Source organism: Procambarus clarkii, chromosome 5, assembly GCF_040958095.1.
Source record: "Procambarus clarkii isolate CNS0578487 chromosome 5, FALCON_Pclarkii_2.0, whole genome shotgun sequence".
Classification (NCBI taxonomy): Eukaryota; Metazoa; Arthropoda; class Malacostraca; order Decapoda; family Cambaridae; genus Procambarus; species Procambarus clarkii.
Window position 1 is genome coordinate 26,323,337 of NC_091154.1, and position 28,000 is coordinate 26,351,336.

General features: G+C 43.1%; 1 protein-coding gene across 3 annotated transcripts in view; it reads right to left on the reverse strand.

The window, feature by feature from the left end:
* The window catches only part of LOC123765885 (guanylate cyclase 32E), a 350,346-nt gene that overhangs the window by 6,481 nt on the left and 315,865 nt on the right, over positions 1–28,000 (reverse strand). For all 3 annotated transcript variants that reach the window (XM_069299969.1, XM_069299974.1, XM_069299977.1), the window contains 5 exons: positions 7,177–7,311; positions 5,607–5,719; positions 4,573–4,724; positions 3,596–3,694; positions 1,952–2,096 (listed from right to left, as the gene is read on the reverse strand). In XM_069299969.1, the coding sequence (XP_069156070.1) occupies positions 1,952–2,096; positions 3,596–3,694; positions 4,573–4,724; positions 5,607–5,719; positions 7,177–7,311 (644 nt within the window). The remainder of the gene's footprint in view (positions 1–1,951; positions 2,097–3,595; positions 3,695–4,572; positions 4,725–5,606; positions 5,720–7,176; positions 7,312–28,000) is intronic.

The window sequence follows — 28,000 nt, forward strand, 5'->3', positions numbered from 1 at the left end:
CTGTCACGGGCTGCTTCCTGGGGGTGGAGGCCTTGTCGAGGACCGGGCCGCGGGGACACTAAAAGCCCCGAAATCATCTCAAGATAACCTCTCAAGAAGATAATAATATATGTTTTCAATTTTAAATCGTCAGAGTTATTGGCCACGGTCTCTTCGATAATAATGTCAACAGATCAGCATTACACGAATTAGTTAATGCTCATTTGACTCTCATTAGTTCGTACGCCATCAATGAAATTAAATTTCCCTTTTTAATGGAATATAATCATTATCGTTGAAAATTTACACATGCTTCATATACTGTATATGTGAATGGTATAATTCATACTCTTTTACTACTGCTAATGGATTATAGGAGATCCTGCCAGAACTGTTTCATCAAAGCAGGAGGCGGTGTCTTACATGGTCGTTGGACACAACCACTCATTATACACATTCCCCCAAGCCACAGTCACACAAATTCAGACCGATTTCCCTGACATCCTGCATGTGAACATTTGAGAGAGATTATATTCGACAGCTTAATGTTTCACAGAAGACTCAAACTTGCTCCTAACCTTTGTGGCTTCATGCCCGGAAGAAGCACTCAAACTTGCTTAGGTCATACGGCATCATACGGCATATGATTATACGTCGACTGAGCTCTTAGGTCTCATTTATTAATTTCCAAATTGCTATTGATTCAGAAGAGAATTAATTTTAGAACAACTAGCCATTTTGTTGATTGATTGATTGATTGATGAAGATTAAGCCACCCAAGAGATGGCACTGGCATGAATAGCCCGTAATTTATTTTTTTGGGGGGAAGGGGCGTTAAGAAAGAGTTTTAATATGGCTCAGGAGGTCTTTGATCACAGGCCCGCCTCGGTCCTTTCCAAGAGGGTGAGTGGTGATCACTTTGGGTCCTTAGGGTTGGGTGCACCTGAGGGTGGAGCGCTAAGCTCAACACTCTCCAATATCTTGATGCATGAATTATTAAGTAACATTCCTACACTTCCTGACGAAACTATCTGTTATGATGACCACATTTGTATTGTTGGAAATATCCAAATTCGACTGCAAGCTGTACTTGATTATCTTGCTACTAACAGCGTTGAATGCGGTCTTATTTTCTCTATAACAAAATCCACAACGCTTCGTCCCACTTCATCTAGCTTTTAACGTCAACAACCAAAACACTTAAACCTTGTAGTAGGTACGAACAGTGGCACGAATAAACGACTTACATTAATGGTTGAAAGAAAGGCTCGGAAAGGAAATGGTTGAAATCACTTCTTGGTAAGGATAGTTGAATCACTATTAAATATGCTAGACTCTTTTTACCTGATCTTTAGTTGATTATCATAACTAGCATCTAATTAACTTCCCCGCCTCTGTTTTGAACAGACATGACGTAATACAGAATGATGCCACGAGGGTGGTTGATGGTGCCCCAAGATCCACAACAATCACTCACATGGAAGAACTGAAACTACCAACCGCACCAGAGAGGATCACACATGTATCAATACACTTTTTACTTTAAAAAAAGTCATAAAAAGACTCGACATCAGAATTTCTCAGAAACAGTCAATTCTGTGGCCTAATTTCACCAGAAATTGGCACCAACACATCACCTTATCCTTTGTATGATAAATGGGTCAATTCAAATGACTACAATCTCGGCAACCTGAGCATACTTAATAAATGTAATCTACCTGTCACTGATATCCCTGTATAACTATACACCCTCACCGTGCAAGTCTTGTACACAACCATCACCGAGAAGAGGAAACGATAAAGGAATAGGAGAACAGGAATCAGGTATAGGACAGAGGGAAGGAATGGTACCCAACCACTTGAACCATTGGGTATCGAACGCCAACCTGGAAAGAAGTGAGGACGTTGCTGTACCGACCAGTTCAAGTGGTTATAACAGAAAAGGGAAGAATAGTGAGTGAGTTGGACTGACCTGAGTGGAGGCCGATGCGCAGCTTGAGCGTGTCGCTGGGTCGGTGTCTGATCTTGAAGCGTCTGATGGCGTCCAGCAAGTGGATGGACATGGACGCCACCTCACCTGCATGTTGATCCTCGTTCCTGATGGGCAGACCACTCACCTGATGGGCAACCACCAGCTGGTCAGTCAAGGGATAACAGGAACAGAAGGAAACTTGGAGAAAGGGAGTGGGGGGATTGAAGAAGTGAAGGACAGAGGAGAAGGTTAAGGAGGAGGAGAGAGCCAGGTAAGGAGAACGTAAAAAAGGAAAAAATAGGAGAGAAGAGAATGCTAAGAGTGTGTGGTGAGAGCCAGTAAAGAATGTAAGAGACATATTAACACCCCGATGGATACCCAAGCTTTGACACGGAGTGAAAAGGCGACACAAGAGAAATTATCACGTAAACATAAATAAATAACACGAACTACATAAAATTAGTAACAACTTAATCAAAAACAAGAAGGCGCTTTTCTCAAATGCAAAAAACGGAAAGGAAGAGGTTTGCGTTACCCTGCGAAGCATGAACCAAGCGAGGGGATACCTAACAGACAGGACACAGAGTCTCAGTGACAAAGTAGAGTGATTTTGAGATGAGTAGATGGTGTTTCCTCCACTTACAACTTCAAGAAAAGATGTGACAAGTTACAAGAAATTGAAAAGTCACTTCACCATATGACTGATATCTAAGTGGCGGACGCCTGGAGCTGGAGATTCACCTTACACCTTACACGAACTTGGTGTACATGTACATCCCCCCATGTACACAAATAACACACACACATGAACTAAGCCTACCAAGCCTGTACTACATGTAAATGTTCCTGTTAGTGATCTTGCTTTATTTGACAGACATGTGTATCCAGGAACTGTGAACTCCAATTCAGATTAGTAATGGTAACGTCTTTTCACAGATATAATAACATAGGATAAAAACCCACACTTGTGTATATGTTAAATTTATGGAAGGAATTTACTCCAAGTCTTTTGCACTCTTCCGAGTGCTTCGTCAAAGGTCTGAGTGTGTGATTAGGACGAGACTTGCATCTCAACGTCTAATCCTTACTTTAATTTTAATCTTACATTAGAATGATTAGACGTTGAGATGTAAGTCTGGTCCTAACCACACACTCAGACCTTGACGAAGCACTCAAGAGAGTGCGAAAGACTTTGTGTAAATTCCTTACATATATTTCACAAATACACGAGTGTAGGTTCTTATTACTAATATCTGAATTAATTAGGATAACAAATATGTGAAGCCAACACCCACGGAAGACAGCATTCCACTAATCTGGTATTACTGGAATTTCACAGCTGCATATATGAGAATTTTGCCTTTTAATGTAATAAATACGAGGTGAATGACTTACCTCCATGCAACCGATCTTTCGTTGTGCAAAATGGGCAGAAGAAGACTTAATGCTTTATAAGTGGACGCGTCACCCAGTAAAGCAATTAATACCATTTAACCGGGTTTAGCACAATGCAAATAGACTTAACACTATTTATGTAGATTTACCACTACTTACGTGGACTTGGCACTATGAAGTGGACATGATACTATTGTAATGGGGGTTTGACACCGTTTGAGTGGACTTGACACATAAGAAGGGACTTACCACCATGTAAGCGTCGCCAATGGTCTCCACCTTGTAGACGTCGTAATTACCAATAATGGAGTCGAAGCAGGTGTAGAGGTCGTTGAGGAAGTCGACTACCTGCCAGGAGAGTCAAGAACAGTCACACACTCGGACACAAAAAAGGGAAGGGAATTATCAGGGGAAAGCGCCAAGCCATTACGACTATATAGCACTGGGAAGGGGCCAGGATAAGAATTTGGGATGGGACGGGAAGGAACGGAATGGTGCCCAACCACTTGGACGGTCGGGGACTGAACGCCGACCTGCACTGAAGCGAGACCGTCCCTCTACCCTATACCCGAAGTGGTTGGGCATAGCTAGAAAGACTGACGGTAGGAGAGATACAGCCAGCCCTCTCAACTAATAGGTCGCGTTTTTTACGTTATAGACCCCTATAGACACTTGAATAAGAAGTGCCTCTTTCCCCATTTCCCTGCCCAAGGAACTATCATCTAGTGAACTTCCTCCAAGAACGTCCTACATCTGGAAGTTGGTGAGACTCGTGTTGTTAGTTTGATGTAAACCAAAAGTTGCTGTATGTTAAATTAATCAACCATTCCATCCAACACAAACGTTTCGGAAACGTTACTTTTTGCGTTCCTTTGATGCAAAGTTGTAAGAACGTAACAACATTTAACGTTAACAAAACGTTTGCGCCATGTTGTGTGGTGGTATACCGCAAATGGTTTACCTCTTATTAACGAAGATACAAGCAATAATAACACAATTAGCAGTACTTGCCCACCGTTAGTGGACTCGCCTCGAGCAGGGTACGTGGACTCACCTGAAGCGGGTGGACTCACCTGAAGCGGGTGGACTCACCTGAAGCGGGTGGACTCACCTGAAGCGGGGTGGACTCACCTGAAGCGGGTGGACTCACCTGAAGCGGGTGGACTCACCTGAAGCGGGTGGACTCACCTGAAGCGGGTGGACTCACCTGAAGCGGGTGGACTCACCTGAAGCGGGGTGGACTCTGCCGACATCTCCGTGAAGCCAACGATGTCGCTGAAGTAGATAGTGACGCAGTCGAAGTTCTCGGCCTCCACCTTGTGGCCTCGCTTGAGCTGCTCGGCCACGTACCTCGGCAGCATCTCGTACAGCAGCGCCTCTGGCAGGAGAGTGAAGGTGGTGATGGGAGCACAGCGTGAGTGGTGATGGGTGCATGGTGATGGTTGTGATGGGTGCAGAATGAGTGGTAATGGGTGTTTAATGGGGGTTGGTGATATAAGAGATCGATCGATCGACTGAGATGGTGGTGATAGGTGTTATGGGTGCAGAGTGAGATTGGTGATGGGGGCTGTGAGGCATAGTGAAGGTGATAATGGGTGCAGTGGGCCAATCCTGAGATTGATGATTGGGGCTGTGGGTGGATAGTGGGTGGTATATGCTCTGAGTCGAAAATGGGTGTGGTGAAGGGTAGTGTAGGCCAATATAGTGGTGATGGGGGGTGGTAAGGGGACTGTGAATCGGGTATGAGTGTGGTAATATGGGTTGTGAGTCGATAATTGTGGTGATGATGGTGGCTATGATTCGACAGTGAATGTGGTGATATAAGTTGTACATGTCAGGATTGCTAACTTGACTAAGCAAGTACATACCAAGTGGAGGTTGTGGGATTTATGTAGATTTTAAGTAAAAATTTTGTTTTTTGAGGAAAAAGGGTGCCAAGTGAGCAAAGGTGCCAAGTAAAGAAGGATGATTACCTAAGAAGGTCAGTCGTGAACAGATTTACTGAAGTAAACTGAGACTTTCACGTGTTGGACTCACTGGTGTCGACGCGTCCGTGAGGGATAACTATCATAGATCACATGAGTCTTTTAGTCTAGAATTGTATGTCTCTCTCTCTCTCTCTCTCTCTCTCTCTCTCTCTCTCTCTCTCTCTCTCTCTCTCTCTCTCTCTCTCTCTCTCTCTCTCTCTCTCTCTCTCTATCTCTCTCTCTATCTCTCTCTCTCTCTCTCTCTCTCTCTCTCCATTTTCCTGCACACTTACCGGTCTTTTTCTTCTCCTCAATCAGCTGGTCAGTTCTCTCGTCCACCAGAGCCTCGAGATTGTTAGCATACTTCTCCATCATCGCCAGCATGTTGTCGAAGATGTTCGGCTTCCTGTTGGAGAACCACAACACACTCAAGCTATCATCACAATATTAAACCTGCCTTTTCCTATGTCGGGGGTTGGGTTAAGGGTCTGACGACTTTCAATCCTTTTGAACAATCAGTGTGGTCTGGCACAGGTCTGGCAGGTAAAGTACTGGATATGCTAAGGTGCATGGAGCCCTGGCTGTCTGGGGTGAGGAGTTTTCGGTTGCATATTGGCTTGGGGACCATTCAAGTTTGTTACAGACACACATATATATACAGGCATATATATATATAATATACGAAAAATGACATGAAAATGCCTATAAGAGCCAGTGACCACTGTGTTTTAGAATTTGAATTCGCAGTGAAAATGACTATAAAAACTATAAGGAGTGGGAGAGTGCAAGGCTACCATACAGGAGAGGGGACTACCAGAAGGGAATTCATGGAGAGGGATACAATGATGAACGGAATCTCCCAGGAAAATTAACCCAGAACATGATGGACTCTGTAACAAACTCAAAGAAGCTAAAGAAAGATTGTTGACCAGACCTCACACTAGAAGGTGAAGGGACGACGACGTTTCGGTCCGTCCTGGACCATTCTCAAGTCGATTGTGAATCGACTCACAATCGATTCACAATCGACTTGAGAATGGTCCAGGACGGACCGAAACGTCGTCGTCCCTTCGCCTTCTAGTGTGTGATCAGGTCAACATACTTTAGCCACGTTATTGTGACTCATCCCCTGAAGAAAGATTCATACCACCATTAAGGGTCAAGGGAAGCACGTCGAGTATTAGCCCATCGTTCAACGGGCAGTGCTTGGAAGCAAAGGGCGCATGGAAGACACGTAGAGAACATAGACCAGAAGGAAATTACAATGTATATAGAATGGCCAGAAATGAGTGTACGGAAATTAGGATGGTAGCAGAGCAGCAGTATGAGAATGACGTTGCATACATCGCTAAGTACCAGCCACGTTTCATGTCCATTTTAGGAGGAAGAAGACTGTGAATGACCAAGTGAGTAGACTTGACAAAAGTAAAGGACGACACATGGAAAATGAGGAGACATTCGTGGAACTAAGTAAAGGCTTCCAGGAAGTATTCAAGCTGCAATCTGTTTTGCCAGTAGAGCTTAGAGCACAAACTGAACGAGAAATTCCACAAGAAAGCCTCACTGAATTAATAGTGACACCCGAAGAAGTAAAGACACAACTGCAGGAACTGGATGTGACTAAAGCCGCGGGATCGCATGGATACTAAAAGAGGCAGCTGAAGCATTGTGCAGCCCCCTTGCCACAATATGTAATTCTCCTCTAGAAAGGGGAGAACTTGCTGACTAACACTAACAACCACACAAAGCATCCAGGCAAACATGCCCGCTCAAACTAACAATCACACAAACCTCTCAACTGTCCCCCCCCCCACCCACAAAACAAAAATAATAAAAATTCTAGAGAGTAAAACAGGTACTCACATTCCCTTCCTCAGGGGTCTGAGCTTGGTGCGGATGGCCCTGAAGTCCGGCCTCTCCTCAGGGTTCTCGGACCAGCACTCCCCCAGCACCACCCTCACGCAGTCCAGGCAGTTCTCCAGCGCCCCCAGCGGCGGCCTGTGGACACCAGTATCTGGTTACAGGCCTAGTGTACCTGGTTGATGGGGTACTGGGAGTTCTTCTACTCCCCAAGCCCAGCCCGGGGCCAGGCTTGACGGCCCGGGGCCAGGCTTGACGGCAGGTGGTGGGAGCATGGGGTGGGGGGAAGCTGATGAAGATGCAAGCCATCCTCCTATTTTGATAGTACGTTTTGTAACTATGTGTCGATCGTACCACTATCTAGTAAGCTCCAGTAAGCCACATCACCTTCTGAAGATGTATTTAATATACGAAAGTACTTAAGGAAATTCCTGTTTCATTTTTCCTCCGTGGTCTGACATTGTCACATTCTTAATCACGTGTTTATTTTCGTGATATACACACACACATTATATATATATATATATATATATATATATATATATATATATATATATATATATATATATATATATATATATATATATATATATATATATATATATATATATTCCAAGGCCTGGTATAGCACTTGTCTGTGCTATATTAGTCCGGTGTATTAGGGTGTTACGGCCAGCTTGGGCCAGTAACCGGGTTCTTTCTGTTAACGTGTTTTATAACCTCTTCTTGATCCTACCCAAAGTCGATGGTAAGTTTTCACGAACTGGCTGTTGCAAGTACTATTGCAAGAAATAAATGGGGGGATAAACAATACGCCATGACACCTTCACCAATATATTATATCCTTAAGTATTACTACGCGTATTTACACTGTGTCGCTTTCACTCAAGACACTCAATAGATCTGCAGTGTTCATCAAATCTCGGCAAGTCCACTAGGTCCAGGTTCATGTCGTCCACACTCAAGGAGTAATCACCGGCGAGTCTCCTTCCTCAACATGGGTCAGTCCACACACCTTATCATCACGATGTCTCAATTCCCAATATCCGCACTCCATAATCACACTGGCAGAGGGTTTCAGCAACATGCTGACAGGGTTCTCAATTAATCATGTATAGGGGTAGCTAAGACCCTGGCAGAAGTCTCTAGCAGCACTTCTCAACAGATGCACCACTATCGCCTTGTAACTCTTCTTGACCAAATCCCGGGTACGTCGGTCCATACAACACTGCATAAATCCAGCAGCTAACATACTGCTACTACCGACGGCGGCCACTTTCTCCTCTCAGAGGACCAAGTCAAGAGTTCTGGACTGACCATGGTGAAAGGCCCTCCTCAGCGCAATCGCCTCCTTACGTCACCTCTGTGAATATGAACGTCATTAGCTAGACGGACAGAATACTAGGTGACCTTAGGATAACACCCTTTCACCGGGGAACTGAAATTATAATTGCTTGCACAACCTAGTTGGCGTTGATATCGTTACTCCCCCCTCCCCCCCGGCCAGAGATCATCATCGTCGACCGCGCCTTCTAACTGAGGTATGAGACAGGAGCCTTTCACCGTCGCCACAACACTGCCAACAGATGGCGTTGTCTGCGTCTCCTCTAATACCTGAGAGTTGGAGTGCAGGTCCATAGATGGCGCCGAAATCGCCACTCCCCACTCCAGCCACGGTGTTGATACCGTTACATAAGCCTAGGAATGTTAGGTTAGATTTCATTGCCAGCATAAATAGACAAAAACTTGTACTGTATTGCAATTTCAATAATACAAAAGTCTACTTTTTATTGGTCTATCATGTCCAAGTTTTTACGATCGACCAGATTGTTACTATAAGTACTTTAATAAGTACTTTCATTTTAGGAGGATAGGCTGTAAGGATGATATGATGGTCATGATGATAATAATGATCGCAGTGATGATAACAATACCATTAAGGATGATAATGAACATAGCAATGATGATTAAACTGGTTATAATGATAATAATAATGAACGCCATGATGATTATAATGATCGCAGTGATGATAACAATGCCATTAATTATGATAATGAAGATAATAATGATGATTATAATAATAATTAAAATAATGATGGTAATGATGATCATACTGATTATAATGATCATGATATTATTGTTAATGATGGTGATGGTAAAATTGATGATGATAGTAAAATATTGATGATTAAAATAGTATTGACAATTATGGTGAGTACAATGATGAATATTTTAATCATTATCATCTGTAATGCTAATAATGAAAGTGATAACAATGACAGCAATGGCATTAATACATATTATAATAAATGAAATAAAAAAAAAATATCACCAATTTAATATTACCAATCAAATATTACCAATTTAATATTACTAAATAAGTAACATTACCAACAATTAGCGTAACAAAGTAATAACACTAGTTCCTTAGTTAAAACTATTACTGCCACTACTACCAATGAGAATAATTAGTATAAAATAATAATAATAATGAAATAAGGATAAGATAGTGTGAGATAAGGGATTTCGATAGCTTTTTAGTGTGGCAAGATGAGTTTACAGAGTACATCCACCCATGAGCGCCTTATGCCCATAACAATAGGGGGGTAGATCAAGCGTGTCTGATGCCTTTGGGAAGCTCAAGCCACTACGAGAGTGATTATGGCTCCCAGCAGTGGTGGTAGTTCGCGGTTACAATGGTCAGTGTCAGACAGGTCTCACACACGCAGAATATTGTTGTGCATTAATTGGCTGTTGACCAATCAAAAGTCAACACCAGCAATCAACAGCCAATTAATGCACAACTATATTCTACCCACTTCAAGACTCCGTACCAATATAGAAGCATCAAGAGGAAGTATAGGCCAATAGGCCCTTTGCAGTTACTTCCATTCTTCCCTTTCACTTATCCAATTTATACCCATTGAACTGTGTTCTGCCTTGTGTTGGTCAAAAGTTTGTTCACCTCATCCAAAACTGTTTCAACATATCATCTCACCCAAATGCGAGTATATAAGACAAGCTGTTTAGCGTTAGAATAAGTAAAACTCTGTTAAGTGTTTTCAGGTTACAGTTGTGTGTGTGTGTAAACTAAAGTCTTTGAAAATGTAATACGTTATTACGAAACGTGTTCAAGCGTCGAGTCAGACTAGAAATAAAAAGGAATTTTAGAGAATTGATTTTTCAATTCTCTAAATTGATTTTTCAATTTAGAGAAATTGAGAATTGATTTTTCAATTTACTGTCGATTACCAACGACAGTAAAAAGAAACATAAGAAATATTGAGAAAATTCGTGTTAGAATTATTAAACTTACTTTTTCGGTCATATTTAACAACATATATATATATATATATATATATATATATATATATATATATATATATATATATATATATATATATATATATATATATATATATGCATATAATGTCATTAAACAGAACAGCATTGTGACTATTATAAATTTTCTTTTGGATATTTTCCATTCAACGCAAATATACTCTACCATCCTGAGGTTGAATCAACGGTAGATCACTTTAGTTTTTATTGTTCGACGTTTCGTCAGCAATGTGACATCTTCAGGAGTAGTTGACCAGACCACACACTAGAAGGTGAAGGGACGACGACGTTTCGGTCCGTCCTGGACCATTCTCAATCGACTTGAGAATGGTCTCTGACGGACCGAAACGTCGTCGTCCCTTCGCCTTCTAGTGTGTGGTCTGGTCAACTTACTTTAGCCACGTTATTGTGACTCATCGCCTGCATCTTCAGGAGTACACTATGTTGTACTCCTAAAGTACAAGAACTGTTGATAATTATTATTAAATCTGATTATCTGGCATTGTTTGAAGGATTGAACTATGTTTCACAAACGTATTTTGGGTGACATAATTGTCCCCCTCGAAGGTATACACCCACATACTCAAATGTTCAATTAAAGCAATGTGGTGGAGAGTGCCAAGCCTCTCATTTAGGTACATTGTGTACAATGGATGTAATTTGTGTAATTTGACCTCATCAAGGGATTAAGCGCAGGGGAGCAATGAATACTGATCGGCTGGCTCCAAGTGCAATCTCTCCACGCACGAATTAATCGTATGAATGACTTAGTTATTTACACCGAGCGACACCAGAGTTTCATTCAGTTGCACTGGCAGGTACAGCGGAGGCCTCGCTTCTTGAAAGGTCAGTGTTCGATCCCCGATGATCTAAGTTGTTTGGTGCCTTTGCTTCAGTCCATTATCATCATTTCCCAGCACTTAGTCTTTTCTCATATCCCATAGTCATCAGGGCGGAATAAGGGATATGAGAAATATCCCCTAGTCCGCCTGCTATCATAATACATGCTAAATTTCCTATTAACCAAACTTTGCCCTTCACCTATGCCTCTTCAACCTCTTTACCGCCCACAAAAATATGATATCCCTTTTCTGATATCCCTTCCATGTGTTATATAAACATTGTGATGGCAGTGTTTGATATTATTTGGCTTACCAAGCATCTAAATAATATATATGATGACAAAAGACACCATTATCGTATTTCACAACTCCATAGTAGTTAAGAGTGAGAGGAACTACCTTCAGATTTGAATCCCTGTTCTGTATCACGTATTTTAGACGTAGGAAATCTAAATGCTGTCAAGTTGTTATATAGGAGCTTTCTGCGTTGCTTGTAAAGGAGGCTTGTGAGCGTTCCTGCTTGTAGCGGCTCTCACTTGCTGTACTACTCTTGGGGTCGAGCACTGTGTCTCATCCTCGCAGAGTGGCTGTGTGTCTCATCCTCGCAGAGTGGCTGTGTGTCTCATCCTCGCAGAGTGGCTGTGTGTCTCATCCTCGCAGAGTGGCTGTGTGTCTCATCCTCGCAGAGTGGCTGTGTGTCTCATCCTCGCAGAGTGGCTGTGTGTCTCATCCTCGCAGAGTGGCTGTGTGTCTCATCCTCGCAGAGTGGCTGTGTGTCTCATCCTCGCAGAGTGGCTGTGTGTCTCATCCTCGCAGAGTGGCTGTGTGTCTCATCCTCGCAGAGTGGCTGTGTGTCTCATCCTCGCAGAGTGGCTGTGTGTCTCATCCTCGCAGAGTGGCTGTGTGTCTCATCCTCGCAGAGTGGCTGTGTGTCTCATTTACACGTGAGCGTTTATGGCGGCGTAAGATCGACCTAATATGATAATCAAAATGTTTAAATTTTCCTGTTTAAGTCCCCATTTTCTGCTTATGTCTCTTCAGCCCCATTTTTCTGTTAAACTACCTTCAGTCCTATTTTTTCTCGTGAGTCCTATTTACTTGTTTTGCCCCACTTTAGCCTCAATTTGAACACTGTTCAGTGTAACTCAAGAACTAATGTTCGGACAATCGAACACGTACCTCCCAACAGTAGACAGATATGAAGTTCTCCTACGGTACTTGTTCTTTCGAAGTTTGTTCGATTTTGCCTTATAATGCGTTATTCCTGTCACGTGTTGAAGAATTACGCATTCTTTACAACAGATGTTGTTCTTGATAGATATATATATTCTGTTCTTTACAACAGAACAAGGATTGGTTGTTCTGTTCCACTCTTTCTGTTTATCTGTAATTGATTCACTGGCTTACTTATGCCGGTGAAGAAAATCGAGCAACCCTAATATAGATTAATATGATTTGTTAAGGCCTCGATTACATACTCAGATATGACGTCATCATAAGACCCTTTACTCCCAACTTGAAGTTTTTCAACTTTTCTCCACTTGTAGTTACTGTATGTTACTCTACAAGGTGTTAGTGTTTGTGTTACTTACCGTTACTATGTGGTACTCTACTTAGTTACTCTGTTACTCTTCATGGTGTTACTGCCTGTCATTCTACTTGATGTTACTTGGTGCTTGTGTTACTCTTCTCTGTGTTACTTGGTGCTTGTGTTACTCTCCTCTGTGTTACTTGGTGCTTGTGTTACTCTCCTCTGTGTTACTTGGTGCTTGTGTTACTCTTCTCTGTGTTACTTGGTGCTTGTGTTACTCTTCTCTGTGTTACTTGGTGCTTGTGTTACTCTTCTCTGTGTTACTTGGTGTTACTTAGTGTTATACTCGTTGGTGGTCCTTTGTGCTACTCTCCAGGGTGTGTTACTTGTTGCTACTTAATTAGTGTTGTACTACTTGGTGTATCTTAGTGTTACTCTCCTTGATGTTACTTAGTGAACTCCCTAAACACACTGAGGACTGATATCCCAAACGAATTTTTCATGAATGTGTTATCAACATCAAATACCACATCTAAGGCCACCCTGACCTCCTGGTGACCTGGGTCACCCTGAGTTTTTAGGTCAAGACTTGACTGAGGCCAAGTTTTAAGCTTTATTTGTTTCTGGACTCTGGATGAAATGTTTCTATCAAATGAATAATCACAAATTCTGCTGTCGATTTGTCCATCTCGTCGATTCTCCTAAGATGGTCCATATAGTTACAAAAAGAACCATCTTATCAAGAGGATGGGTGGCCGTGGACAGTATGCCTATGCACTTTGAACCAGGTCCTGAGTCCAGGAACTCAGGACCTGTTTTTGAAGAATGGTTAAAAACCTCTATCGCAGGCCTCTATCGGGAGAGGTACATAATAATTTACACGTGGAAAATATTAGAGGGGCTGGTCCCAAACCTGCACACAGAAATAACATCACATGAGACCAGAAGACATGGCAGGATGTGCAGAATACCCCCGTTGAAAAACAGAGGTGCAACTGGTACTCTGAGAGAGAACTCTGTCAACATCAGAGGTCCGAGACTGTTCAACACGCTTCCACTGCACATAAGGGGCATAACTGGCCGACCCCTCACAGTGTTCAAGAGAGAACTGGATAAGCACCTCAAAAGGATACCTGATCAACCAGGCTGTGACTCATACGTCAGGCTGCGAGCAGCCGCGTCCAACAGCCTGGTTGATCAGTCCGTCAACCAGGAGGCCTGGTCGACGACCGGGCCGCGGGGAAGCTAAGCCCCGGAAGCACCTCAAGGTAACCTCAAGGTAAGGTAGGCCTTTAACGATTTTTGGAGACGTAGTCTAGACACTGGTGCCATCCCCGAGAGAGAACAGTGGAGACAGCACCACTCCATAAAGAAGGAAATAAAGCAACGGCAAAAAATTATAGACCGATAGCACTAACATTACATATTATACAAATGTTTGAAAGGGTGCTAGGAAGTGAGGTCACAAAGCACATGGAATCATAGTGTCTACATAACCCTGGAGAACATGGGTTCAGAACAGGGCGCTCCTTGCCTCTCACAGTTGCTGGACCACTATGACAAGGCGTTGGATGCCAGCCTTGGAGGACAAGCGAAACATTGATGTAATATATACAGGTTTTGAAAAAGCCTTCGACAACTGCAACCATGGTGTTATTTCACACAAAATGTTCTCTAGAGAAATTATTGGAAAAATAGGAAAATGGGTCTTCAATTTCCCAATGAACAGAACCCACAGTACAATAGTCAACAAAGCAAAATTCAGACCATCAACCGTGAAGAGCTCAATCCCCCAGGGTACTGTCCTTGCTCCAGTACCCTGGAGCAAGCACATCTTGCTATGTGCAAGATGTGCTCATAGCAAGATGTTCTCATTTCTCATCGCTATGTCGGACACAAACTATAGCACTGTATCATCCTTTGCTGATGACAATAAGACTTTTATGAGAACATACAACATAGAGGACACAGTAAACTTTCAATCAAATGTAAATCAGGTTTTTCAGTGGGCTCCAGAAAATAATATGATGTTTAATTAAGATAAATTCCAGCTCCTTCGCTATGGAAAAAACGAGTTTCTAAAAACGGAACCACATATAAAACGCAGTCAAATTACACTTAGAATTACAAAATAATATTAAACATCTGGGAGTAATCATGTCAGAAGACCTGACAAGGTTAGTCCCAGATTCTTTTATAGAACACAATTAAGTAGCTGTCACAACTACAAGAAAAATGACAACTTGGATAACAAGAACCTTGCAAACAAGAGATGTCATACCAATGATGATACTTTTGAAGACACTGGTGCTCTCTAATGTTCAATATTGTTGCACAGTAACATCCCAAGTCAAAGCTGGAGAAATTGCTGACCTGGAGAGCGTGCAGAGATCCTTTACTGCCAGAATATTTAAATAACTTTCACCGATTAAAATGTTAAATTCTGTATTCTCTCGAGCGCAGTCGGAAGAGATACCTAATAATTTACATTTGGAAAACATTAAAATGACAGGTTTCAAACCTGCACACAGAAATAACATCACATGATACCAGGAAGCATGGCAGGATGTGCAGAATACCCCTGCTGAAAAGCAGAGGTGCAACAGGAACTCTGAGAGAGAACTCTATCAACATTAGAAGTCGAGTGACCGACCTCTCACGGTGTTGAAAATAGAACTCGATAAACAACCCCAAAGGATACCTGATCAACCAGGCTGTGATTCACACATCAGGCTGCGAGCAGCCGCGTCCAACAGTCTGGTTGACCAGTCCAGCAATTAGGAAGCCTGGTCAGAGACCGGGCCGCGGGGACGTTGATCCTCGCAACCACCGCCAAATAACCACAAGGTAAGGTGTTAGTGTTACACTACCCTGTGTTACTCGGTGTTGGTGTACTGGTTGAGGCGCCCCACCAGGACGAGGCAGCCACCAGCTGGTTGCTACTCCGCCATCTTTCATTCTCTGTTGACCAAACAACCTCGCCATAAAAGCCTAGAGATTAACCACGTTGTTTGCCAGCAAATATTTTCGCTACAGCTTGAGAGTGTATTCTTTCCTAGCGGACAAAATGGGGAGGAGGCAGAGACAAAATAAAAAACAACAAAATATATAGAGAGGAAGCAGACATCTGCCAGTGTTTTCTGACGTGTAAATCCTTAACAAAAAAGTATATATAAATTTTTTTTTGGGAGGGGTGCGACGGAGTTTAATTCATTGTTGTAAGGGTATAACAATGGAAGGAGATTTGAGGTTAAATGGGGGAGTGGGAGGGGAACTTAGGGGTGAGAGACAGCTTAGAGAGGAGGGGGGAGGGGGGGGGGAAAACATTAGGGGGGGGGATGAAACACAGGGGAAGGGAAGGGAATTATTAGGGGAAAGCGCCAAGCCATTACAACTATATAGCCCTTGGTAGGGGTCAGGATAACTGAGCAGTTCTCTTATATGTGCAGATCTGCACTGTTAGTTCCTCCAGCTCTCTTCCACGACGTTGTTGTTGTTGTTGTGCTCTGTGGCTGTTTGGGTCTTCACTTCATCTCTGATTTTTGCAGACCATCACTTCTTTGTTGTACAGCTCATCTTTGTTGTACAGCTCATCTTTGTTGTACAGCTCATCTTTGTTGTACAGCTCATCTTTGTTGTACAGCTCATCTTTGTTGTACAGCTCGTCTCTGTTGTACAGCTCATCTTTGTTGTACAGCTCATCTTTGTTGTACAGCTCGTCTCTGTTGTACAGCTCATCTTTGTTGTACAGCTCATCTTTGTTGTACAGCTCATCTTTGTTGTACAGCTCATCTTTGTTGTACAGCTCGTCTCTGTTGTACAGCTCATCTTTGTTGTACAGCTCATCTTTGTTGTACAGCTCATCTTTGTTGTACAGCTCATCTTTGTTGTACAGCTCGTCTCTGTTGTACAGCTCATCTTTGTTGTAAGCTCATCTTTGTTGTACAGCTCGTCTCTGTTGTACAGCTCATCTTTGTTGTACAGCTTATCTTTGTTGTACAGCTCGTCTCTGTTGTACAGCTCATCTTTGTTGTACAGCTTATCTTTGTTGTACAGCTCGTCTCTGTTGTACAGCTCATCTTTGTTGTACAGCTTATCTTTGTTGTACAGCTCGTCTCTGTTGTACAGCTTATCTTTGTTGTACAGGTTTGTTCTGTTCTACAGCTCGTTCTTTGCTCTGCAGCCTCGACCAACCTTAATCCTCTGGTCGTCTCACCCATTTCTCATGTTTATACTTCTGTTATCGTTCCCATTCCCTGCACTTTCCCCTTCCTTGCTCGTCAACCTCCCATCATTGTTCCCCTTCCCACGTTGTCCTCCACCCCCTCTTCTTTCCTATTCAATCCATGTCCTCTATCCCTCATCTTGCCGGCTCCCTCCCCTGTCCCCTTCACTCCGCGTCCTCGGTCCCTCCGCCTCTCCCGTTCCATCCCTCTATCCTACTGTTTCAACACAACAACTTGTGAGCAAATTAGATATTCCTGGGACTCGTGGATTTACCTGCTGATACGGTTTATCCGGATGTTGCTATGGTAACCTCGTGGAGATGTTCATTTGGGAGAAGACAATAAAGAAGAGGGGCAGAAGAAAGTGGAGAAATAAATAGATAGAGAGAGAGAGAGAGAGAGAGAGAGAGAGAGAGAGAGAGAGAGAGAGAGAGAGAGAGAGAGAGAGAGAGAGAGAGAGAGAGAGAGAGAGAGAGAGAGAGAGAGAGAGGGAGAGAGAGAGAGAGAGAGAGAGAGAGAGAGAGAGAGAGAGAGAGAGAGAGAGAGAGAGAGAGAGAGAGAGAGAGAGGGAGAGAGAGAGGGAGAGAGAGAGGGAGAGAGAGAGGGAGAGAGAGAGAGAGAGAGAGAGAGAGAGAGAGAGAGAGAGAGAGAGAGAGAGAGAGAGAGAGAGAGAGAGAGAGAGAGAGAGAGAGAGAGGGAGAGAGAGAGAGAGAGAGAGAGAGAGAGAGAGAGACAGAGAGGGAGAGAGAGAGAGAGAGAGAGAGAGAGAGAGGGAGGGAGAGAGAGAGAGGGAGAGAGAGAGAGAGAGAGAGAGAGAGAGAGAGAGAGAGAGAGAGAGAGAGAGAGAGAGAGAGAGAGAGAGAGAGAGAGAGAGAGAGAGAGAGGGAGAGAGAGAGGGAGAGAGAGAGGGAGAGAGAGAGGGAGAGAGAGAGGGAGAGAGAGAGAGAGAGAGAGAGAGAGACAGAGAGGGAGAGAGAGAGAGAGAGAGAGAGAGAGAGAGAGAGACAGAGAGGGAGAGAGAGAGAGAGAGAGAGAGAGAGAGGGAGAGAGAGAGAGAGAGGGAGAGAGAGAGAGAGAGAGAGAGAGAGAGAGAGAGAGAGAGAGAGAGAGAGAGAGAGAGAGAGAGAGAGAGAGAGAGAGAGAGAGAGAGAGAGAGAGAGAGAGAGAGAGAGAGAGAGAGAGAACATTAATTAAACTTGCCTGTTGACCGGCTCCACAGTTCAACAAAGCACTCCTGGTCAGTGCTTCAAGCATCCTCAGAGGATATTCCACCACAGGGAAACATCGACCAATCTTTCATAGAGCATGGACGCGTTCAAGTCAATCAGAGAAAACTAGAACCCACCTAAAAGGAAAGACTCTGGTTGCTCAGAAGATTGTGAGGAGATTGGGAGTTACTGGAACTCTCCCAACCGAGCCGGCGGCTGCAGCAAATTTTGTTGTGGGAATCTGGAGGTCCTAAATATTACCATAGGATTAGGACCTACAACTCCAGTAACAGAAATCACTCTGTAATTTATCCAGTCACATATGAGTTGTACTAATACACCATCAAAGGAAATACAAGATGTTGATTGTATGAATTCAACAAGTACTGGACCTACTACTCTGGCAAACGCGAGGCCGCTGTCTCCAATATGTCAACCACTGACAGCCAAGAACAATCCACTGCATCTTTGAACGGGTCAACCCCAAACAACCAGCACTTGAGTCAGACCTGCTGAGTGGGGTGGCCATGGACCCCGGGTCCAGACAGAGTACACGACATCATTCAGCACAGTCACGTAACTTAACATTCACAAGTGCACTCTGTGGAAAAACATACGAGAGATATCAACTGCGACCACTGTCACAAGAGACGCCATCGGGACACTAACTGATTATATAGAAAATTGGACAGACAGAATGAAATGTTTTGAGGTATAATCTGAGAGCAGATCAATAACTATACAGAACAGGCAAACAACCTCATACATCGACTACCTTGCTACCCATATCCAGGCTCTGAGAGGGTTTCATGCATTATTTACGACAACATTATATATATATATATATATATATAAAATATACCTTTAGCCTAAGAGCCACGATGGAAGCCACCATACACAGACACCTTGTCACAGAGCGTGCAGACGTGAGTAGAACAATCCATCATCATAGTCCTAATGTTGATACTCTCACACACTGTGCTAATATGGTTGCTTTCCTGCAAATATTTATGAACGACAAGACACCACAGAACTTTGTTAAGGTTGCTGGCTATACCTCGTCGATGCGCGGTGATGGGCAGGGGCATGCTGGGAGAATTGCAGTTTGTTCCAAATTCGGTCAAGAATATTCGTATGAAGACATAATCCCATCACCAAACCCAGAAGACGGGATTGTAGTAACCAACAATCAGAGAAAAGGTTAACCTACTCGCACACCATTTGAATGGTACGATACCAGTTCCAGTTCCACAACAGCGGCTTCCGCAGCTTTATCCGAACTCGGTAACAAAGTTGTGTGTAGTGGTTACTGAAGAGGGTGAAGTCTGCAACCTCCCTAAATCACTCCACACATGCAAGGCCATGAGGGGGGGGGGGAATAGGGAAAAGGCAAGTCTGAGACTGTTACGGAATTGTGCAGACATTTTGCCTCCGCCTCTCACTGGCCTCTCCCTACTCTGCCTGTCTTAAAGTATATGGTCTTCCCTGAGGAAAATACGATGCATTTCCAATCTAAAAATAAGAGCGTCGTTTAATGATTACAACTATAGTCCAATGTCACCGATTTTAATTTCTGCCAAAATTCTCGAAACAAAAATTCTCGAAAAATGCAAAATAAAAATATTGTTTTATATTATCATCGTGGAGTGTGTGGTAGGCAATATGGCTTCACGAAAGGTCATCCTGCTGCTCATCTTTTGTTAAACTTCTCCAATAAGTTGCGTCAGTCACTGGATGTCTACAAAATCCTCTGTGATATTGCTCGGGTTATTGCAGGTGCCTTTGGACCGAGTGTAGCATCTCAGTTCTAGCACCTGTAGCACCTCTAACACCCGAGTGTAGCACCTGTAAAGCTTCAAGCATTGGCTATATCAAGTTTCCTCTTATAACTAATGAGGAAAACCCTCCAACAACGGACTCATGGTTGTCCTGCATAGATCTAATTCTGAGAGCTGGTCAGTATAGGTGCTGGTGTACCACTGGGCAGAGTGCGGCGTGGTTCCTTCATATCAAATGTCTAATTCAGCGATATACTGCTCCTCATTCCTGAAACTCTAGTAGGCAATGTTGATGACTGCATGCTAATGTTTATGTGTTCAAGAGAGGAGATGCCGACTGCTACGAGGCTCATTAAGCACTACTTGCAACAATTTCTTCCTAGGGTTGGATGATGGTAGGTTATTTTGTAAAACAGAAAACAAAAAGCGATGGTCACAACTAGAGTGTATGATATTGACCCCCGGCGCAGGCATACGGAATGGAAGAAAAATCATAGTGCTAGTGGACGAAATTTATGATCATAGACGTGAAGCTTGACTCACCATGAAATTGAAGAACCACATATCGAACCTAGCAAGCTCTAGGCAGCCCAGAAACTACGAGTTTCAGGCCTTGTCTACCACAGGGATCACACAACCTTATTAGAAGCACAATTTTGTTCCCATCATCACAAATGCACCACTCTCATGGTGCATTGCCCCCCCTTCCCGTCCCATCCCAATTCCTGACCTCTTTTAAGTGCTATATAGTCGTAATGGCTTGGCGCTTCCCCCCTTCCTGATAATTCCCTCCCTCCCTCGAATGATGAAGGCTGACCATAATACCCAACTTCCTGGAAGATCAGAAGCTAGAAACAGCTACACAACAGCCGCCAACAGCCTCATGCCGACTCATTTGTCATTTCCAAGCATATCAAAGCACCAGCGATCATTCCTTCTAGACTGACTCGCGTTTGGAACATGTTCACTCAACACGCAGATGAACGTGAACTCAAATTAGCCGAACATATTCAAGCTCAGGCAAAGAATTGGATCCAGCTTCATCCAGTTAATTACGTGTTTGTAATTTGGCAGTAAATTAAAATTATTCCTAATTGGAAAAAACTAACAAACTCATCATAAAAATTAATTTCTGGGTCAGGCTTAATTTTAAGGTCGTACCTTGCTAATTCATTAGGAACATCAATGACATTCATAATGAACCCGCCGTAATTAAACAAATAGAACAGAAAGGAAGACAGACAAACAGTCAGGGAGACAGACAGGCAAGGAGACAGAGACAGACAGGAAAACAGTCCGAGACACAGACATAGATACAAACATAAACTGACAGAGAGACAGTCAGAAAGAGAGAGACAGAGAAGAGAGAGAGAGGGAGAGCGAAGAGACTGAGACAAAGAGACAGAGACTGACTGAGGCCATAACGCTTCGGGGCTATGCTCACCCAAATTGGCATAGGGAATAGTCTGTGGCACGGGACGAACACAGGCTCGTCGGATTGCCAGAATTGAAAGAGAGAACCGCGTGCTATGGTCACGTTCAGACCCCCACGACGATTTTTAGAACTGCCCGCCAGTTATACACCGAAATATTTCCAAACAAATGATTGGAAACTATTTTCTTTTCTTATAGTAATACGCACCATTATTCACTGATCTCAAGAAAAATTAACAAATATCCTGCTGTCGAAAAATTTGTCCGTACTTGCATAAAACAGATAATTCTTCCACAGCTCTAAAGGTTTCTCAAGCAACCTTTCTCAAGCATTCTTTTTTTTTAAGTATTTCACTCCACTGAACTCGTCTCACTAGCGCCCACCCAAACACCCAGGCGGGACCAAAGAGCCAGAGCTCAACCCCCGCAAGCACAATTAGGTGAGTACACATTAGACAGTTACATATATGATAAGAGAAAGAGAGACAGACACAAATAGACAGAGACAGACAAGTAGACATTCATAGACAGAGATAGACATTAGATTCATGGACAGAGGGTGGATAGATACATAAGTGGATGGATGGATAGAGGGACAAATAGATGGATAGATGGGTGGATTGGGACAGGCATACGGAATGGAAGAAAAACTGTAATGCTAGTCGACGAAATTGACGGACGGATTGAAAGATACATTGATGGGTAGATAGATGGATAGATAGATAGATAGGTAGATGAATAGACAGAATACATGGATTGATAAGTGAATATACAGATAAATACATGGACGGATAGATGGATATATACATGGATAGGAAGATGAGTTGGTGGATGGATAAATAGATGGATGGATATATAGATGGATAGATAGATGGACAGATAGATGGATGCATGGATAGATGGATGGAAAAATAGACAGAAAGATGAATAGATAGATGGACAGATGGGAGATTTATCGATTCATCCATATATCCATGTTTTTCTCAATCTATTCCTCCACCTATCTATCCAACCATCTATTTATCCATTAGTCAGTCCACTCTGTCTATCCATGTATCTATCCAACAATATATCCATTCATTTATCCATCTATTTACTTATTTATTCATCTCTTCGTCCATCTACCCATCTAGCCATCCGTCAATCTGTCTGTCTATTCATCTATCCATCCATCCATCTAAACATCCATCCCTCTATCTATCCATCAATCCTTCTATCCATATAATTATCCATCTATATGTATTTCTATCCATCTATGTATGCATCTATCTACCCATCAACCTATATATCCATCTAGCTTTGTATCCATCTACTTTTCTATCCATCGATCTATTCATTTGTATTCTATCTATCCATCCATCTATCCATCTGTATTCTATCTATCCATCCATCTACTCATATTTGTGCCTATATATATCTATCCATCCAAATATGTATGTATCTATCTATCTATTCGTCTATGCATCCATGTGCCTATCCATCCATCCATTTATCCGTCAATTTGACCATCTATGTACTCATCTGTCTATCAACCTATCTCTTCATTTATCTATTATCCATCTATCAACTATCTGTCTGTCTCTTCCTGCGTCTGTATGTTTCTTTGTTTCTGCCTCTCTGTCTATCTGTCTATCTGTCTTTCTCTTATGAAAAATATAATTGTTTAATGAGTAGGTGGATGCCAATGAGAGCAGCTTAATGGTATGAAGTACTACAAAACCAATAGTGTTATGAACTCCCATGTTGCTACATGACCCCACACCCATGTAGCCTCATGATGTGGGGTCTGACCCCCACCCATGTAGCCTCATGATGTGGGGTCTGACCCCCACCCATATAGCCTCATGATGTGGGATCTGACCCCCACCCATGTAGCCTCATGATGTGGGGTCTGACCCCCACCCATGTAGCCTCATGGTGTGGGGTCTGACCCCCACCCATATAGCCTCATGATGTGGGGTCTGACCCCCACCCATGTAGCCTCATGATGTGGGGTCTGACCCCCACCCATGTAGCCTCATGATGTGGGGTCTGACCCCCACCCATGTAGCCTCATGATGTGGGGTCTGACCCCCACCCATGTAGCCTCATGATGTGGGGTCTGACCCCCACCCATATAGCCTCATGATGTGGGGTCTGACCCCCACCCATGTAGCCTCATGATGTGGGGTCTGACCCCCACCCATGTAGCCTCATGATGTGGGGTCTGACCCCCACCCATATAGCCTCATAATGTGGGGTCTGACCCACACCCATGTAGCCTCATGATGTGGGGTCTGACCCCCACCCATGTAGCCTCATGATGTGGGTCTGACCCCCACCCATGTAGCCTCATGATGTGGGGTCTGACCCCCACCCATGTAGCCTCATGATGTGGGGTCTGACCCCTACAGTGAGAGGTATTCCCCACCTGACTATAGTGACGAGTTAAGGAAATGAATTAGTGTAAGCAACCGTCGTGAGATGTGATTCAGGAGGAGATAAGTCACTGCTAAATAAGGAGATAAGCAGGTTCGAATCGTCGTCACGGCCCTTGTGGATTTGTTCAAGGAGATAAGCGCCTGTTAAACTGCCGTATGTTGTTTGGTGTAGTAAGATCAAGTGCTCAGTGATCTTATATAATGTTTATGAGTGTGAAATATATTTTTTTGTGGAAATAAAGAGATGATGTAGTAAAGTTTACAGTGAATTGACATTATGAAGGCTGGAGCGACGCATGCACACGGGGACGGAGCCAATATTAAGTTTAACAATATCAATGGTGAAATAGGATATGATCAACTACTCAGGTGAAAGAGATTAACGAAGGACAATTTTGCATTGCTCACTCGATCTTAACCTGTCTAAAATTCACCTCTGTTGCCTCATCCTGACCTTCACCTCCCTGACCTCACCCTGACCTCCACCTCCCTGACCTCACCCCGACCTCCACCTCCCTGACCTCACCCTGACCTCCACCTCCCTGACCTCACCCCGACCTCCACCTCCCTGACCTCACCCCGACCTCCACCTCCCTGACCTCACCCCGACCTCCACCTCCCTGACCTCACCCCGACCTCCACCTCCCTGACCTCACCCCGACCTCCACCTCCCTGACCCCGACCTTGATAAAGACCTCTGAGACGAAACATTATCAAGAAAACAATTTTGGTTCCGGTCGAAGGTTTCTCCAGTTGAAACGATAAGAAAAGGTTGCCGTGCCACAATGTCTTCCAGATGGTTGACTGGAAGAGAGGCTACAGGGAGCCTCGGAAGCAGGGAAGACTCCATGGAAAGACTGGAGAAAGTGGGACAAAACTCGTCAATATGAAGCAGAAAAGTTCGGGCAATTAACCTGAGTCTCACAAAGTTTGGCCGACCATAAAAATAATAATATTTACCTGTCTGAAGGAACACACCGGAAAGCGACAGCGCTTAAACAAGACAAAATAAATATATGCAAAATATTTCCACCTTAATCCAACACAGAAAGATAAACAAGAAAGCAAGAATTCCTTAATCCAGGTGTAGCAAGAAAGATAAACAAAACACAACCAATAGACAAATGAAACAATATTCAGGCTTTATGTCACTTTTATTCTCCATCCGCGATTTTGTTTCTCCGTTCCTTTGGCTCTCTGTTTGTTATCTTCAAACAGAGAAGATATCTCTGTTTGTTATCTTCTCATATTGACTCTCAAACTGAGTTATACTCTTGTGGGATAAAGCTGTTATTCACGCTACCCGCTCGTCGTTATCATGCTATGACTTGTTAGCCTTTCCGCCAGTCTCTGTTTTCTTTCCCCTGTGTATATTTATGCTCTATTGCTTCCCTGTTGTTCAGTGCTTGTGCTCGACCAGGCAATATTCAGCAGTTTCCCAGCATACTGGCTCACTTTTAGTAGTTGAAAGTGGTGGTGCTGTGTGTATCCACCAGGTCACCACACTTTGGAAGACCAGAACGAGAGAGAGAGAGATAAGAGAGAGAGAGAGAGAGAGAGAGAGAGAGAGAGAGAGAGAGAGAGAGAGAGAGAGAGAGAGAGAGAGAGAGAGAGAGAGAGAGAGAGAGAGAGAGAGAGAGAGAGAGAGAGAGAGAGAGAGAGAGAGAGAGAGAGAGAGAGAGAGAGCAAAAGAGAGACACAGACAGAGAAAGAAGGAGAGGAGAGAGAAAGAGAGGGGAAAGAGCGAGAGAGTTACCAAAACCTTGTCCGGGATACACTAAGTGAATCAAATACGGCAGGTTATTCCAAAACTAATTTCTCAATCTGTATATACACATTAAAAGTGTATAGACTCCCTATAACAATATCAACACTCAACTACTTGTTCAAGAGATGAAACACCCACTGCCACGAGGTTCATTAGTAACAAAATACAACCACATGTCTCCCTGGGATAGACTTTGTAAAAGATAATTTTTTTCCACAATAAAGAAGACAGAAAAGTAATGCAGTTGATGAAGAAAACCAGCGAATACTAAAAACAACACAGAATATCACTGGGTTTACAGGAATTGACTTGTTCATCGACACAATGAACATGTTGAGGGTGACGGTGAATTATCGAAGTGACCATAAAGTTCAACACTAAACCTTGAACAAATCGACAAGGGCGTGACTAGGGTTCGAACCTACGTCCGGATTTATTAATTTGATGCATCACGCTATTGTGCTTTCTGTGTGTACTGTAAACCGTGTTTGCAGAACAGCCAGAAACTTTCTCCAATAAGTCTGATGATAATGATATCACCCTCCAGTGATAAAAAAAAGGTCTAAGAACATCTTTGAATTGAGGAAGACCAGACTCTGAGATACAGAGCACTCACAAAGTATTGTTCCAGCGCCGTGGATGGAGCTCACTCATCAGAGCACGAAGCAGTACACACTAGAGCACACACACACAGCAGCTCACACTGTAGTTCAGACTATAGTGGCTCACACTGGAGTTTAATCAGCATCTTCCACTACAGTTCCTCCTGATGTTCACAATACAGCACAAGTCCTTGTTTATATATACATTTTTTTGAGATATATACAAGAGTTGTTACATTCTTGTACAGCCACTAGTACGCGTAGCATTTCGGGCAGGTCCCTGGAATACGATCCCCGCCGCGAAGAATCGTTTTTTCATCCAAGTACACATTTTACTGTTGCGTTAAACAGAGGCTACAGTTAAGGAATTGCGCCCAGTAAATCCTCCCCGGCCAGGATACGAACCCATGACATAGCGCTCGCGGAACGCCAGGCGAGTGTCTTACCACTACACCACGGAGACTGATAATATAAACAACACTACAAGGAAAGTGTTGTCTTGGCTCTTGAAGGGATTTTAACACCGAGAGGCTGATACTTGAGCTGAATAGTTACATCTATTTATATATGAGCGAATGTCTATTTGTCGGCCTATAGTCCACAGTTGGAGGCCCGATGCTTGGGGCTAGCCTCACGAAACTTTGCATGGTGATTTGTGATTGTAAGGTGAGTGTCATAGGGTGGATGGGGTCGACCCTATGCACTTCTTTAATAATGATAGGCTCCTATTCCGAATTCCAGTAACTCCTATGCTCTGAAATGGGAGTATAATTTTCTATTGAGTCTTTACATCATATTTTCCAGCTGTTATCGACGTTGAATCAAAGTCGGCAACGTTTTATTTTCAACGTCAATAACGTTGATTGAATGTTTATTTTCAACTTCAATAACGTTTATTTTCCACGGCGAGACCGAGTGCAAGTTCCATGGTGTCTGTCCCTTACAAACTGTCTAGTAGACACTGTATCAATTTCACTTATAAAGTGCAATGTTGATTTGTTGAATAAGTTGACTAATTTGAACGTGAATTACATTTTTAGGTTGACGAACTCCCATATAACTGTGTTATGGTACTAGAGTCCCTGTTGATTTGTTCACATATATGTCTGAAGAACTCGCCATATATATATATAACATCACACTTCAATTTTCTACTATTGTTAAATTGATTAAGTTGTTTATCATTGATAATACTTTAGTGTTTAGTGATAAATCTTGTTCTCAAAAGTTTGGACTGGCTCTGGGCAACCCTTGTATCCTGTACACAGCAATTTATAATGTCTTGGTAAGGTTTATTTAGGTCCATTTTAGCCTACCATGTAAAATTTGGTTATTGTCTTGGCTTCTGTTTACTTTACATTTCAATTTGGCCATTAATTGTTTAATTAAATATTACAAGTTTCAACCGCTTGAACATTTCCAATCCCAATATATATATGAGAAAATCAGTAGAAGCCTTGAAGAGGATTCGAACCCGCTCACTTGGTACTCCCTAGCTAGCGCCCTAGACCACTTCACCACATAATGGCCACGAACAATGCAACGTGGGGTTCCACTGTGTTACGGACTCGTCACCGCCGTCTGAGTATGGCCTGGTAATTCCAGCGTCATCTATGAGTCTGTACTCAAATTCCCCTGGAATTTGACGCTACGTAGACAACGCCATCTATGGGTTG